General features: G+C 33.4%; 1 protein-coding gene across 1 annotated transcript in view; it reads left to right on the plus strand.

The window, feature by feature from the left end:
• LOC149775071 (uncharacterized) overlaps positions 1 to 16,809 on the plus strand; it is a 95,083-nt gene that overhangs the window by 45,336 nt on the left and 32,938 nt on the right. Inside the window, exons 5-8 of the mRNA XM_089944335.1 lie at positions 1,884 to 1,988; positions 2,728 to 2,808; positions 9,075 to 9,153; positions 15,165 to 15,243. Of these exons, the coding sequence (XP_089800461.1) occupies positions 1,884 to 1,988; positions 2,728 to 2,808; positions 9,075 to 9,153; positions 15,165 to 15,243 (344 nt within the window). The remainder of the gene's footprint in view (positions 1 to 1,883; positions 1,989 to 2,727; positions 2,809 to 9,074; positions 9,154 to 15,164; positions 15,244 to 16,809) is intronic.

Genomic DNA, 16,809 nt, shown 5'->3' on the forward strand with positions numbered 1-16,809 from the left:
TTGTATACAGTATAGTGAGATCTAATAGATGCCTATTTTCTTTATGCCTTTGTTTGCTTTCTTCCAAATTCAAATGAATGCTCTACATGTATTTAGTTGAATAGTTGTATTGAAAATGACCTCAGACCAGATGACAGCAACATCAACAGTTCAAGTTTGGTTAATTTTATTTTTTGTTTGCATGTGTTTTCTAGACTCCTTGACAGTATTTACTTTGCATGAATGATTATAAATCTGAGACAGTTCATTATATGACATGCTTACTGACCCCATAGACAATGGGGTCAAGGTTACAGCCCTACAACATTTTTGTTGCAGTTTTTCTTTAATTTGCTATTAATTGCTTATATTTCCTCAACCCCTTAATGACATCTTTTAATAATTAGGATAAATTATGTGGCATGCTTGCTTGGTCTTTTGACTTTGTGGTCAAGGTTACAGTCATAGAAAATTTGGTATTTATAGTTTTCATTAAAATTTTGTTTTATTTGCATATATTTCCTACACCCTTTGATGGATTTTGTTTTATTTGCATATATTTCCTACACCCTTTGATGGATTTTGTTCATACTTTGCACGAATCATTATAAAGCTAAGACAATTCATTCTGTGACATGCTTATTCACCCCTTTGACCTTAGGCTCAAGGTTACAGACAATTCATTCTGTGGCATGCTGATAACATTCTGATGTTTTGATTATGGTCATATTTTTTAATTAGTGCTTCATTCAAGGCCATTATGGTCAGTCTATGGCCATGTTAATGAGAAACCATTCAAATTTTTTCTGCCAACTGTTTTCAAAGTTTTTCTTGTTTCTGTTATTTTTATTCAAACTCCTGCAAGAAATATTTGACAAAAGCCTGGCATTTTGTATAGTTTTACCTCAGCCACACTTAACAAGATCACTTTCTTTTCTTTGATACCTTTTTATTTTTATTTTTATATTTTGATTCTGCCGTGACAACTAGATTAATATGCAGTATGAAGATTAAATGTTGAGTTCACATCATTATTATATTTGCAGTTTCTTTTACCTTGTTTGACCGGTTTAACATACACTTAAAGTTTTAATGGCCAAATGTTTACACAAGGCGTACTTACAAATTATTTGGTGTTTGAATCGGGCTGCATTGCTAATGATAGATCACCAAGAATAATATTTAGGTTTGAATCAATATGTCAAGCATTTGCTTATATCACATGTTGTTTCCATGCAACAGAGTAATCCATAATGTAAACACATGTACAGTTGGTACCATATATATTCACTTATAAGACAAGTTTAAGTGCAAACAACATAGACCGTGATTCGCCATCAAATAGTGTGCTGGCAGATCATGGTGTATGTTATTTGTTCTACTGATTACTCCTAAGAAGCTACATAGACCCAGCTGTGATTGGACAAAATTATGCAATGGCAGATCTGGGTCTGTACAGTCACAGTTCGAGCCCCACCACAGTTGCAGAGGTTGCTTTGATGGTTGCTATGCCACTGATTAAGCGGGTATATGCAGTAGTTCATTTTCAGATTATCAGTTTTCTCTTTAGAGACTTGATGACAAATTATCCTCTATAAAACACTAATGTTATATGTATATATATATATATATATATATATATATATATATATATATATATATATATATATATATATATATAAGGTGGGTATGGTCTTGGATCCAGTTTACTTAAGCAGTAATAAAATTACATCTGTCATCTGTTGAATGTCTTGGTTTAAAACACAGTAACTCGATGGTTCCAGTAAATTGCATTATTATCTAGAAGTGTTGTATTGTGATATATATATATATATATATATATATATATATATATATATATATATATATATATATACAAACAATGTAAACTCTCTCATTTATAGGTATGCTGTATTACTCCATCCTCTCACCATGCTTCAGAGACTATGAACACTCTTCGCTATGCCAGCAGAGCTAAGAAGATTCAAACAAAGCCAGTTGTCAAAATGGTAATGCCTTACATTTAGTCACAACCTTGTATTAAAATCTTCTGTCAGTTTAATTGAATTAACAATCCAGTTAATATCATACCAGTATTCTGAGTTTGAAAAAGAAATTGTGTTAAACATTTTTACTGTAACAATTACATGACACTGAGGTAAATATTAGAGAAAATGAACACTGGGATGGAATAAGCTTCCATTTTCATCAATAAGAAATCATATAAAGAGAAATTTTATAACACTTTCTTCATCATAAATGCTGCTTTTAATATTTATTATTTGTGAGTCATTTCCCAGTTAGTATTTCAGAGAAAGTGGGATTTTAGAACCTGTTAGCAAGACCAAAGCTACAGCTAATGTTCATAGATTTAGGGAGTTTAAGGGTTTTAGTGCTGTGAAGACCTTGCTGATACAGTTGATTAATATTGTTGCCAAGTAAAATTGGAATATGCAGCAGTAAATTGATATTATTCTCTACTAAAATGTTTTTCTCAATTCTGCAAATATTTATAAACTTGACTATGATTTTATCAAACATATAAATGAGTATGGAGACGATCTGAGTGATATTTATGTTGTATGGTAATTACATATAAAAAGGATTGTTTCACTTAATTGGCATGGTCATTTTCATTTTAAATTGAATTTTTCCTCTTCCTGTATACTGGTTAAAATGCAAAATTAACATGGAAATTCTTATCTGAGACAAAAGTAAACTTTTATTTTTTCTCTCTGTCTTTCTCAGGATCCCCGAGAAAAATTGATCCTCAGCTTGAAGCGAGAGATAAAAGTGTTAAAGAATGAGAACCACTATCTCAGACAGCAGGTATGTAAGACCAGTTTGCCATGTTGGTTGTAAAAAAAAAGAATGTTATAGTTAGAGACAGCAAGTATGTAAGACCAGTTTGCCGTGTTGATTGCAAAAAATGAATGTTATAGTTGGAGACAGCATAAGTGATTGGCTATATTTAACCATATTAATTTGACTATTCATATCTCACTCTCACAAATGGAACAAGTCTGTTACCTCCCTTCTGCCATATTTGTTTATAAAGAATTTCTTAGATTTATTTACTTTTCTTGTAAAAGAGGAATAATTTTATTCTTTAAAAAAACATTGCTGTCAGATATTTTGTTTCATTGCTGTAAAAGGATTTTTTTCACCTTGGATTGAACATTGAAAAATCGTAAATTAATTTATTTCCTTTAAAATTCAATTTAAAGTTGACACATTAGCTATGTTGTTGTCAGGTTCTAGGCTGCCTCTGATCAATTTAAAGATGGCGTATGATATATGGTTAAACATGACATCACAAATCAAAATGTTTATGCATCAGAGCCATGGTTATTGACTGAGATACATATTACTGGGTTATAGAGATACAGATAACTGGGTTATAGAGATACATATAACTGGGTTATAGAGATACATATAACTGGGTTATAGAGATACATATTACTGGGTTATAGAGATACATATAACTGGGTTATAGAGATACATATTACTGGGTTATAGAGATACATATAACTGGGTTATAGAGATACATATAACTGCGTTATAGAGATACATATAACTGGGTTATAGAGATACATATTACTGGGTTATAGAGATACATATAACTGGGTTATAGAGATACATATTACTGGGTTATAGAGATACATATAACTGGGTTATGGAGATACATATAACTGGGTTATAGAGATACAGATAACTGGGTTATAGAGATACAGATAACTGCGTTATAGAGATACATATAACTGGGTTATAGAGATACAGATAACTGCGTTATAGAGATACATATAACTGGGTTATAGAGATACATATAACTGGGTTATAGAGATACATATAACTGGGTTATAGAGATACAGATAACTGCGTTATAGAGATACATATAACTGGGTTATAGAGATACATATTACTGGGTTATAGAGATACATATAACTGGGTTATAGAGATACATATAACTGCGTTATAGAGATACATATAACTGGGTTATAGAGATACATATTACTGGGTTATAGAGATACATATAACTGGGTTATAGAGATACATATTACTGGGTTATAGAGATGCATATAACTGGGTTATAGAGATACAGATAACTGGGTTATAGAGATACATATAACTGGGTTATAGAGATACATATAACTGGGTTATAGAGATACAGATAACTGGGTTATAGAGATACATATAACTGGGTTATAGAGATACAGATAACTGCGTTATAGAGATACATATAACTGGGTTATAGAGATACATATAACTGGGTTATAGAGATACATATAACTGGGTTATAGAGATACAGATAACTGGGTTATAGAGATACAGATAACTGGGTTATAGAGATACATATAACTGAGTTATAGAGATACATATTACTGGGTTATAGAGATACATATAACTGCGTTATAGAGATACATATAACTGGGTTATAGAGATACATATAACTGGGTTATAGAGATACATATAACTGAGTTATAGAGATACATATTACTGGGTTATAGAGATACAGATAACTGCGTTATAGAGATACATATAACTGAGTTATAGAGATACATATTACTGGGTTATAGAAATACATATAACTTTGCTATAGAGATACATATAACTGGGTTATAGAGATACATATTACTGGGTTTGCCCATTTGTCTAGTATGGACTACATGTAAATTAACAATGGTTATAGAAATACATATAACTGGCTTTGCCCATTTGTCTAGTATGGACTACATGTAAATTAACAATGGTTATAGAGATACAGATAACTGGGTTATAGAGATACAGATAACTGGGTTATAGAGATACAGATAACTGGGTTATAGAGATACATATAACTGGGTTATAGAGATACATATAACTGGGTTATAGAGATACATATAATTGGGTTATAGAGATACATATTACTGGGTTATAGAGATACATATTACTGGGTTATAGAGATACATATAACTGGGTTATAGAGATACATATTACTGGGTTATAGAGATACATATAACTGGGTTATAGAGATACATATAACTGCATTATAGAGATACATATAACTGGGTTATAGAGATACATATTACTGGGTTATAGAGATACAGATAACTGCGTTATAGAGATACATATAACTGGGTTATAGAGATACATATAACTGGGTTTGCCCATTTGTCTAGTATGGACTACATGTAAATTAACAATGGTTATAGAGACACATATAACTGGGTTTTCCCATTTGTCTAGTAGAGACTACATGTAAATTAATGATCTATTTCTGTTGTGATCTGAGCTGATCTTTTGGATTTTGAGATTCGATAGGCATCCATAGGAGTTATTTGACCATTTGCACATTTTGTACAACCATAAGGGACCAGAGTGTTCCCATCTTATACCAATATCTTATTGGGCAATTTAGGATGGAATTTACTAAATTCAGCATGCTATTAACCTTTCATTTATTTGATGTTTATAAATAACATTGTTATCGTTGGGACCAGAACAAAATTGGAATTAAACAGATTTCATCATTATTGAAACAGTTATCACAAGACTATTATGCTTACAATGCCATACTCTAACAAAAAAGTAATGTAACAGTATTACCCAAAACTAATAAAATATAATTGGATCTATACTAAAAATGTACAGATAAACAATTTTTCTTATATTCTGATGCCAGTCACCCCTTCCAGTTCGAGTCAAGTCCATTATTGCATATGAAACATATCTGCTCTAATCAATCAGACTTTGAGAAACACACATCCAATCTCATCCATTTTCATGAAGATGTAGGCTAATCCAGATTTATCATATCTACTCTAATATTGTAACTGTGACATTTGAGACAATCTAAAAAAAATCAGCAGGTGTGTCAGACAAAACAAGTATTTTCAAAATTGATCCATGCATTAAGTAATCACTCCAAAAAATATTATGTAACCTAACTTTTTTCCGTAGATAGTCTTCTCCAGGCAATTGTAAGTTAGTGATATTTTTTGCAAGTTTTCTCTAAGATGTGCTTCTATTTTGTTGATGTAGTTCTAGGTCTTCTAAGCCAAGTAATCTTTAATGCTTCCACAAATGCAGATACATTTACCATTTTCAGACCTGCCACATTGTAACCATTAATAGCTATTTTGTCTCCTGATTTTATTAACTGAATTATTCCACACAAAATGTTTAAAATACATTTGCAGTTTTGAATAGAATATTTTTGGGCAATGGAGAAGATAGAAATAGGTGGTTTATTTTAGATAATGCTAAACATGTCAAAACCGTGAGTCTGTGAAATGGCATAAGAGATCTTTTTGACCTATGATTTAATAATTTTTTTACTTCATTTTTTTTTCTTTCCATAAGTTATTTCTTTCATTTTTTTAAGCATTGTTATAAAGTTTACACATAGTAATGTAAACTCTGTATTCCCAAATTATTTAATAACTCTGACATAATCTATCCTCACTTACAACTTTTCTTCAAAGCCAGATAACCTTATTGTTGTCATTATGGATACTATGAGAAAATTCAGTATGATTAAAATCAGATCTTTGCTGTCCTATGTGAAGATTTGATGACGACCCCTTAAGGGTCATGTTCTGGTGATCTTTGAAATAGCCAATGGAAATACAGCTTTTCAAATCCTGAAAGTGAATCAAATTGTTCAGTACACATTGATGCTCTTCATCTATACTGCTCTTTCATCAAATGTGAAAATATAAGATTCCATCTGATTGGTTGATTAAATTAGCAATTATGGTAATAACATAGGTTACCAGAGCATGACTCCTGTCAGATCTTCATGTATTACAGTGGAGATCTGATTTTAATCAGATTGTGAGAAAATTTAGTGAAATAAAAGATGAATGGCTGGCTTTAAGAATTTTACTATTCCCATCCAGGGTGAAAAAGGTATCATCTGCTTATTAAGAGGGCAAATATTATGTTATTAATTTGCATGCCTTTAATATTTGGTTTACCTTTTTCCATTTGTGCCAATATCTCTCAACAAAAGATAAATTTTGGTTGTTATACATATATAAATTCTGTGCTTTAACTTGTTTCCATGATTATAGTTTAAGTTAATGGTCATTTGTAAACAAATGTTTAGATGGCTTACTTTTGGCCATTATTGTGGGTTGTATTTTAAGGTAATATCTGCAAACATGTTGATATGTACTTTTGACCTTCGAAAGTTCTGGAATCGAACTTATGACCCACAACCTGGTCACCTTGTTGTGTCTTAGGTTTTTATTTAAGGTTTTATAAACAAAATTATTCATTCCTATTTTGATATTAGTCTAACTGTGTCTAGATATAATTTGAAAGGAATCATTTATTTAAACTATTCATTGGAATTACAGAGTGCTCATTGACTGTTTGGACTAAACACGATTTTAGAATTCATTCAGATATATTCTGGTTTATATTGTGATATATTAGGACTTTTAGTACATCAATTCTATTCAAGACTGTTAATACATCAGCGTATTCAAGACTGGAATTCATTGAGAACAGACTTGACTTTTGGACTTGTGATCACAGCACTGTATGTTCCTTTTAAAATTTCACTTTGTATTCTTGGGAAATAAATTCTTTTTTCATATTATATTAGTGATTTAGGAAGACCAATTTCATCATTCGTTGACTGGGATCCAAATGTGGTAGCTTACATATTGGTTTTTTCTTAAATCACATTTCAATAAATAGGTAGTGTGCATGCAAACAAGTAGAAACAGTTGAACACTTTCAGTTAGAATGTCAAAAATATACAGCTCTGAGACATTGTGTTCTCTTCACATTGCTGCAGCAACTTGAATTTTAGATATTATTATCCATCAGTACTACATAATCTGATGAAATTAACACACAATTATTGATACAGTGCAAACCTTCAAAACATTTTGTCAAATTTATTCACAGATCATAACGACACACATGTATTCCACCTTCACTTATTAGTATATGACCTCTGAAATAGTTGCATAAACTAGAATTCGTCATTTATATATTTATGTATGACATATCTACTTTATGTCAGTAGATTATTATTGACTGTTAAAGTCTCTCAGTAATAGGAAAGACAATTTTCAGCAAGCTTTCTACAGAATCCCACAGATATTATATTGTAAGTTACAAATCATACATGAAGATGTTCTCTTGAATAAATACTGCCCAGACAAATTACATACTGCATAAATCAGAAAATACGTAACAAAAATAATAATTTGAAAGCAGCGATAGTAGTGTATAACAGTTTATTGATATGGTAGCTGAACAAGAGCCAGTCACTGCTCTGTAACATTTGGTAATCGTGACCATTACAGCTCTAAATTATTGTGTTTATAACTGTTGGGAAAATGAAAGCTTTCTTTTTTATGTGCATACAAGTCTTGGTGTATATACAGTAATTTTTTTTTCATTTTTCAAAACTTACATTTATTATAAGGCAGTAAGGAAGAAGGGCTTTAATGCTCAAATTTATATTCCCAAAATGTGAATTGCAGAAAATGTGAGTTGAAATTTTAAAGTCCTTGCTTCTTTTTGCAGGTGCTAATTTTACAAGTGATGTACTGCATATCACTTGTAAAATTCTTTTTTGTACATGCTTAAGCAAAAACAGATGCATAATATATATAACATAAAAAATCTTAAGACTTTTTTTCTTAGATAACCAGTATCAACTATTTGTGTCACGTTTGATGTTTAATCACCACCTGAAAATAAAATTGTTGTTCCCTAATACATGTACTATACAAACATTGCCAAAACTGCCATTCCCTAAAATGCTTAATTATTTCTAATAACCATTCAAGGTCAGAAGATATGAACATAGGCATATTCAGTTTGAGATTTTAGTCATAAACAATCTTTTTTATTAAAAAAGTTAAGATTACAGTTCAGATATGATACTTTAGGTGAAACAGAAAGTTTTCAAAATTAGTAAAATTTTGCAGGTTGAGTTTATTTACCACTCTACACTTTCAAAGAAATGCCAATAGCAGAAAAGGTTAAATTCTAGCCCAGCTAACCAGAACAATGGATGCTAAATGCAAATTATTACAATCCCAAAACACATTTATAGATATCTACACTTTGGAACTTATATTTTTCAGCTGGATTTTCCTGCCAAACCAAAGGGCCAATTGGCAAGGCAAAATGATGAGAATTATGTCAAGCTAATGCAGGATAAAGGTGAGTGCCAAAATAAAATTCTTTTCCTTTTCACTCTATCTACCTGTCAGTCAGACTGTGGAAGCTTGCAGATTCTAATAGCTCACTTACATTACTATCCCTGCTTAGTGTGAGACAAAATTTACCTTTTATGATCATCACAACAGGTACAATGTGTCATATGACCTAAAATGAGGACAGTAACAAGTATTCAGTTAATGTGATTCATTAATGTTAACGTGATTCAGATAATTGCTAATAGGTAAAAATAATTATTGAAATGCCAATTTATATCTTGTTAGTTACTAAAACGTCATTAAATAATGATGAAGTCCAAAACATTTGAAAGCTGTTTTGAAAAAACCTTTGTATATGTATAGGAGAGCATGAGGGATGAATTCTAAGTAAGATCAGACTGATCACCAGGCCTAGCCACAACTCCCTGAAAATTGTTGACAATTTCAGATCTTGGGGTCTCATCAGAACCTAGACCAAGAGACAGAGGGATTAGTCTTGTAATCATGAGTTTCCCAACATTATTAGTCACTTCAACAAAAAATTTAATTCAGTTTTTATCAATCAGTTATCAAACTTCTGCTGTTCATTGATTGGTTTTAATTTGGGCTGTTAAATGTTATTCCAAGTCAGGTGGAGTATGTGTAATACACATATCATCTTTTCATGATCAAAGTCTGAAATTAACTATTATCAGTTGTCCAGTTAACCAAACTTCCTCGGTTAATTAATTTCTGGGCTATGAATGTGGCTATTAAGTATTGCACTTCTTGTCATATAAATGACACCTAAACACACATGTATTAAATATATACACAAGACTGTTTTGAAAATATATTTTATATTGCCCCAAAATATAATCATAATAAAATTTATTCATTTTTGGTATTTGGCTTTTATAATTTTACAGAAGGTTTGCAAATCCTTTCTGTAAAGCAAAAATGATTAAGAAAAAGATATAAATTGTTGTTTTTGTGGCAATTCTGGCAAGATTTTGACATGCAGATCATTGGGCTATTTACAAAAAGTCACTTGGCTGTTTCCATAGAGGTCAGATTTTGGTGGTAATTAAATAGCCTGCCTGCCTATAGCCCTGTTCAATAAGGGTTGTTACCTCCCCTGATTTATTACCTCCCCTTGCATGCTTTTCATAAATAAAGATAAAATTGACCTGTTCACAAAATTTTGGGGAGCAAAAATGGCAGATGCAAAACCTGATGTATCTGAGAGAAAAATCGCTACAGTTTGTAGTTCTTACAGACATTATTGTTGTGTATGCAGCAATTACAGAGGGAAATGTGCTAACAACAGAATAATTGTATTGCATCAGTTACTAAATATTCAGATATTAAAAGCAGTGAAATAGTATTATGTGGTTATTTTTCAAATGATTGCCAGATTTTGGTGCTTTTACTTTCATGCTTATAACAATGAGTTTATTCAGTACACTTTGTAGCTTCCATATTCTGAAGGACAGTTATGCACCAGGTTGTTCTATGCAACTTATCACATAAGTCATTGTTTTATAATACAATGAGTAATAAAAGGAGTAAATACATGCTGATAATATATTTCAGGTTAATAAATATCTTCTTGGTCAGAATATGTTGTTTCCTTTCTTTCTGTTTCGTTCATTTACTTAACTATTTGTGAGGATGGACAAGTTGCGTTTTTGGCCTATTGATAGTATGTCAGAAACTGACAACCGGTTATGTCTAAAGATTGCTGTAAATGAAACAGATGGTTGTACAACTTGGGTTTTATGGCCAATGGACAGTATTTCAGCCATTTATAGCCAGTTAGCTTAAATCTGAGACAAATTTATGTCACAACAGGATTTGAACTCTGACCTTCCGATCCAGAGGCAAGGACCTAAGCCACTAGGTCACCATATGTCACAAACTCAATGTACAGTATATGAGAGTGCTGGGGGATTATGGTAGTTGACAGTCAATCTCATCTAGCAAAACTTGTCAACTGGAACTGGAAACAAGGATCTTCTGATCCAAAAGCAATTACCTTTACCACTGGTCAGCAACTGCCCAAAACAAATAACATTCAAAACATACATAACCTTTTTTTTCTGCAGCAAATTAAACCTGCAAACATGTACAAAAAAATAAGCATGGAAAATATTGATATACATTCAGATAAATACATATCCATACTAGAATATTAAATTTTAAGTGAAACTGAAAGCATATGGCATTCCGAGAGGCATACAAAATATTTCTGCATGACGTTTGTTGTCATTCTCATTGTCGTCTATTTGTATTTCATGTAGCATACGCGTGCCTAAATTGACAAGTCCTTGAGCATGCTTGATCAATTCATGTTTATTCCCTGACACGTGTGCACCTCTATCTCTTAAATAAACTTTCAATTCATGAACTGATAGCTTGTCAAAAGAGCACGAGTCAGCGATTCCTTTGTTAGACGTCATTTCACCTGATTTTTTGCTCACCGGAAGTAGATTTAACAAATAACGATAACTCGTGCAAGGGAGGTAACAACCCTTCTTAAACAGGACTATATGAGAACCCAAGTGTCTGGACCCTGTCCTGCCATCTTATCCTCATTAGTTTTATTAGGCAGACCATGTGAAAACTTTTCAGCTTCTTGGTGTCTGTGCACTGTCCAGGTTTTGTAAGCATACAGCAGGTTGGCAACACAGTGGCTTTGTAGACCCTAAATTTTGTCTGTAGACTGATGCTTCTCTGCTCCCATATATTTGCATGATGTGGACTGGACATAAGAATGTAATGCCAAGATAGATAAATTTGTCCATTACTTGGAGGTTTTGGTCATTTGCTATAATGGTAGGCTCTATGCAAGGCTTTCCAGGTTCAGGTGGGTGCATCACCTCTGTCTTCTTGATGATAGCGAAATTGTCACAAGCTGAAGTGCAGTGGTCCATACTCTGAAGCGCAGTGGTCCTTACTCTGAAGCGCAGTGGTCAATACTTGGTTGCATGTCAGACTCAGATTTATCATGAAGGGAACAGTCATCAGCAAATAGGAGGTCATGAGCAGTCACTTCAAAACTGTTTGAAAAGCATGTAGCCATTCAGGTCTTCAAATTTTTGGAAACATACTCTCTATTTTATAAAGCACAATCAGGATTTAGAAAGTACCACTCATGCCAAACAGAACTTACCAAATTAATTGATCTTTGGCTGAAGGAAATGGATAATGGACATATGACTGGGATTGTTTTCTTGACTTCAAGAAAGCCTTTGATCTTGTTGATCATGAAATTCTGCTGCAAAAGTTGATCTGTTACAGGTTTGACAATCCTTCTTTAAACTGGTTTAGACCATGCCTAAACCAAAGATCTCAACAAGTAAGCATTGGCAATATTAGCTCTCAGACTCGCACAATTCATTCAAGGGTCCCTCAAGGCTCAGTTTTAGGCCCTCTCCTCTTCCTTATCTATACCAATGATTTACCATTAAATAATGAATCCACAAGTACAGATTTGTTTGCAGATGATGCAATCTTGTATACATCTAGTTCTGATAATGAAGTTGTCCAAACAAGATTAAACTCAGACCTTATTAGAGTCCAAAACTGGGCACAACAAAATAGCATGGTAATTAATGAAGGTAAAACAAAATGTATGATTTTGGGGACATCACAAAAGCTACACAAGTCAGGGAACTCAGAACTATCTCTTGCAATAAATAATCATCTATTAGAAAATGTCAAACATGAAAGGCTTGTAGGTGTGTCCATAGATAATAATTTATTATGGAATGACCATATTGATAAGCTTTGTAAAACACTGTCATCCAAAATTGCCCTTCTCAGCAGAATCAAGAAATATTTACCTATGGAAACTCGCAATCTATACTACAAGTCGTATATTCTTCCAACAATGGATTATTGTTCTAATGTATGGGGAAACTGTGCTAAATCTGAGCTTGACAGGATTTATAAACTTCAGAAACGAGCAGCATGTGTAATTTGAGATGCATCTGTTGATCATCCCTCAAAAGCATTATTTACAGAACTCAAATGGTTCACAATATATGACAGGATAGATTTTCACAAGACAGTTCTTTTATATAAATGTCTACATGGAACTGCACCAGAGTATCTTCAGGACTTATTCAGGCCTCTTTCAACACAAGACCAGTTGAAATCAATATCACATGGAAACCTTCTAGCACCAAAACCAAGAACAGAGCAACTTAAAAAGAGTTTTTAATACTCTGGTACAGTTCTGTGGAATAAGCTTCCACTACATATAAAATCTGCTGAAAATATTAGAGTATTTAAGAAGAGATATCATGAGCATGTATGTGTTTCTAATAGATAATGGAATTTAGTATTTTAATACTAAACATGTTAAAATAAACGCTAATTATTGCTATCTTCATATAATGTGCATAAGAGGGCCTCAAGGGAGAATAGTCCTTGACTAATGAGTCACCCTCTATAAATAAAGCATTATTATTATTATTATTATTATTATATGATGTTAATCTTAGTGTCATAGTCACCAAAGGCTTCAGTAAGCATGACAGAGAACATATATTGAAGAGAGATGAGGCCGACACACAGCCTTGCTTGACTCCAGTGGTGACTTTGAATGGTTCAGATGACTTGCCATTGTCCATGACACATGTGGGCATGCCGTTATGGAATTGCCAAACCATCTTCATGAATTTCTATGAGCAGCCAAATTTTTCCATGCTCTTCCAAGGGACTCCATGGCTGATTGTGTCAAAAGCTTTTGTCAGATTGATGAATATTGTGGACAGGTTGGAGTTATGTTCCTGGCATTTCTCCTGGATTTGACGAGCTACAAACACCATGTTTGAAGTCCTATGTCCTTTCCAAAAGCCATTCTGACTCTCAGATAGTAGCCCTTGAATGATGTGATGCACAAGGCAATTCAGCAGAAGTCTGGTGGGTATTTTGCAGGCTGCTAATAGCAAGGAGATGCCCTAATGACTGTCACAGGATTGTCTGTTGCCTTTCAGCTGGTACAAGTGGAGGATGGATGTATCCTTGTACTCCAGGGGTACAATTCCCATAGTCCACATTAACCAGAAGAGTTCAGTCAGTTGGATGCCATGTGTGAGCCTCTGGATTTCTTATCTTCGGATGTATAGCATCTGCTCCAGGTGCATTGCCATTGGACAGCAAGTTAATTGCTTTCTCAGTTACAGTCAGTACTGGAGTATCACCAAGAGTTATGTTGATATTCAATTGGACCAATCAGTCATTTACCTCCTTGCTGATAGATGATTGTTGACTGGGTATGTTGTTGAAGTGTTTACTCATCTTTGAGGTATCTTTTCTCTGTCAGTGATCAGTGTGGTGTCAGTACTTAGCATTAGAGATGCTCCTGGTGACTGGCCTGTAGATTGGCTTCAAAGCATCACATCATTCCTGTCTGCATATGACTGAATTCTATTTACCATATTGCTTCAGTTCAGTTAAACCAACCCTATGCCCTGAGTAATGTGTGGGAGGGTCTGCAGTTACAGTTCCCAGTGTATCCATACCTATTGTTTTGACACTCACCAATTGCCACTGGACTTGAGTAGTCATATACCCCACCAGACAACAGACTGTGAAAGGGGATTCTTAGCACAGAACAATATTCATACACAGATAAGGAACAGATTAAGCTCAGAAACAATCATCATATTATTATTTACACAACTACAGGGATTGAGGATTTTAATTCATCAGAGCCCTAACAGGGTGTAGTAAGAAGAAAAAGAGATGGATATTAAAGTGTTAGGTAAATATTGAACTATGTCTATTCCCTTGTCTCATCTTATTGTCTACTTCATGCTTTCTTTTTGTGAAGGGTTGTGGGTGGGGGAGATTTCTCCCTCCCCAGTAGATATAATCCTGACATAATCTCTGCATCAGCCTGGATTGGCTACTGTAGTGTGTTCATGGGCAAGACACTTTACTCCCAGTACTAAATAACCTGCTTGTATTGCTATGTTGTTAAATGCTAAACTAAATTCAGTCACAGGTATCTTTTATTTCCAGAGAAACAAAATGGCACTAAAGATGACATGGGTCTTTATGAAATGTTACAGGAGTACATGGTGGAAAATGAAGCACTAAGGTAAATTTGAAACACTTGTAAGAGATATAGGGTAGACCGTATAATTGGACAGGTGTATACATACATACATACATACATACATACATACATACATACATACATACATACGCATGCACGCACACATGCACGCACGCACGCACACACACACATACACACACACATACATACATACTGACATGGTATTTACTAAATATGTTGAGTACATTGAAGCTTAATGTCCCAACACTTTGATTGTCATTAAGTTTAATTAGAATAAAACCAGATTTTTCTTCACTTTAGTCACTCTGATAGGCAGCCAAAATTGTCAAGACATAGGTGCATCCTATTTGGTTTTGGAGTTCGAGCTGAGGCATGACATTCTTGATTAGAAACTTTTGAGAAAATGGGGCTTGCACAGGTGTCATACCTGGCTGTTAAGACAGTTGGACATGTAATTGACAGATCAGGTAACAATATTCAAAGATCTTTTCCCTTTTGGAGCCAGATAAAATTACACATGTCACTTAATTCTTGGACTTTAAACTAGTTTTGATCTCTCTCTCTCTCTCTCTCTGGTCTACTGGTTTACTTTGAGAAGTTATAGGCTAGTTACATCTTGCACAGTTACATTAAAGATAGTTTTGGTTAATTCCTTGTTTGCTGCACAGCATTAACCCAAATTAACCACAATATTCCGTATACCAGGGTCAGTATTCTTTATTCCTATTTTGGTTTAGCATTATTTCCAAAATTGCCAATACCAATCGAATTTATAGATTGCATTTCATTTCAATAAAAACCATGCATCGGCAGTGGAAGAGTTTGGGGCTTATGTTGTTTTCTGCAGATTTTGTCTCAGAATCACTGTCATCTGTTAGTATAACATCATTTTGAGATTATGTAATTGTTGTAAGGAAACGACTTTCTTGACCCAAAAAATGCATAAATAGATAATTCTGCAATTATAAATGAAACTTGTTTGTTTGAAAGAAAAATTTCAGTGAAGGAGGGGAATTAAAAAAAGAAAATATTAGTCAGAAATTGGTAATGAAAATTCCAAAGTGCATTTCTTATCCATTAGATGGTTGAACTTATTAGTATATTTCAGGACCAAATTATTTTTGATTCTTTGTGAATAATAGAATCCTTCCTATGCATTAGTGTATAATAGGAAAATTCCAGAATTTTGCAATATATTCAAGGCTTGTGTCTAATGTACAGAATACCCTAGGGTCAGAATTTTGCACTGGCACTAAGCTGTGCATATGTCTGATGTACAGAATTCTACCCTAGGGTCAGAATTTTGCATTGGCACTAAGCTCTGCATATGTCCTATATACAAATTCTACCCTAGGGCAGAATTTTGCATCAAGCACTAAGCTGTGCATGTCCAATGTACATAATTATACCCTATGGTTAGAATTTTCCATCAAGCACTAAGCTGTGCATGTGTGATGTACAGAATTCTACCCTATGGTTAGAATTTTGCATCAAGCACTAAGCTGTGCATGTCTGATGTACAGACTTCTACCCGATTGTCAGAATTTTGCATTGGCACAAAGCTGTGCATATGTCTGATGCAAACAT

Source organism: Sinohyriopsis cumingii, chromosome 19 (assembly GCF_028554795.1).
Source record: "Sinohyriopsis cumingii isolate HCF-2022 chromosome 19, ASM2855479v2, whole genome shotgun sequence".
NCBI classification, from domain to species: domain Eukaryota; kingdom Metazoa; phylum Mollusca; class Bivalvia; order Unionida; family Unionidae; genus Sinohyriopsis; species Sinohyriopsis cumingii.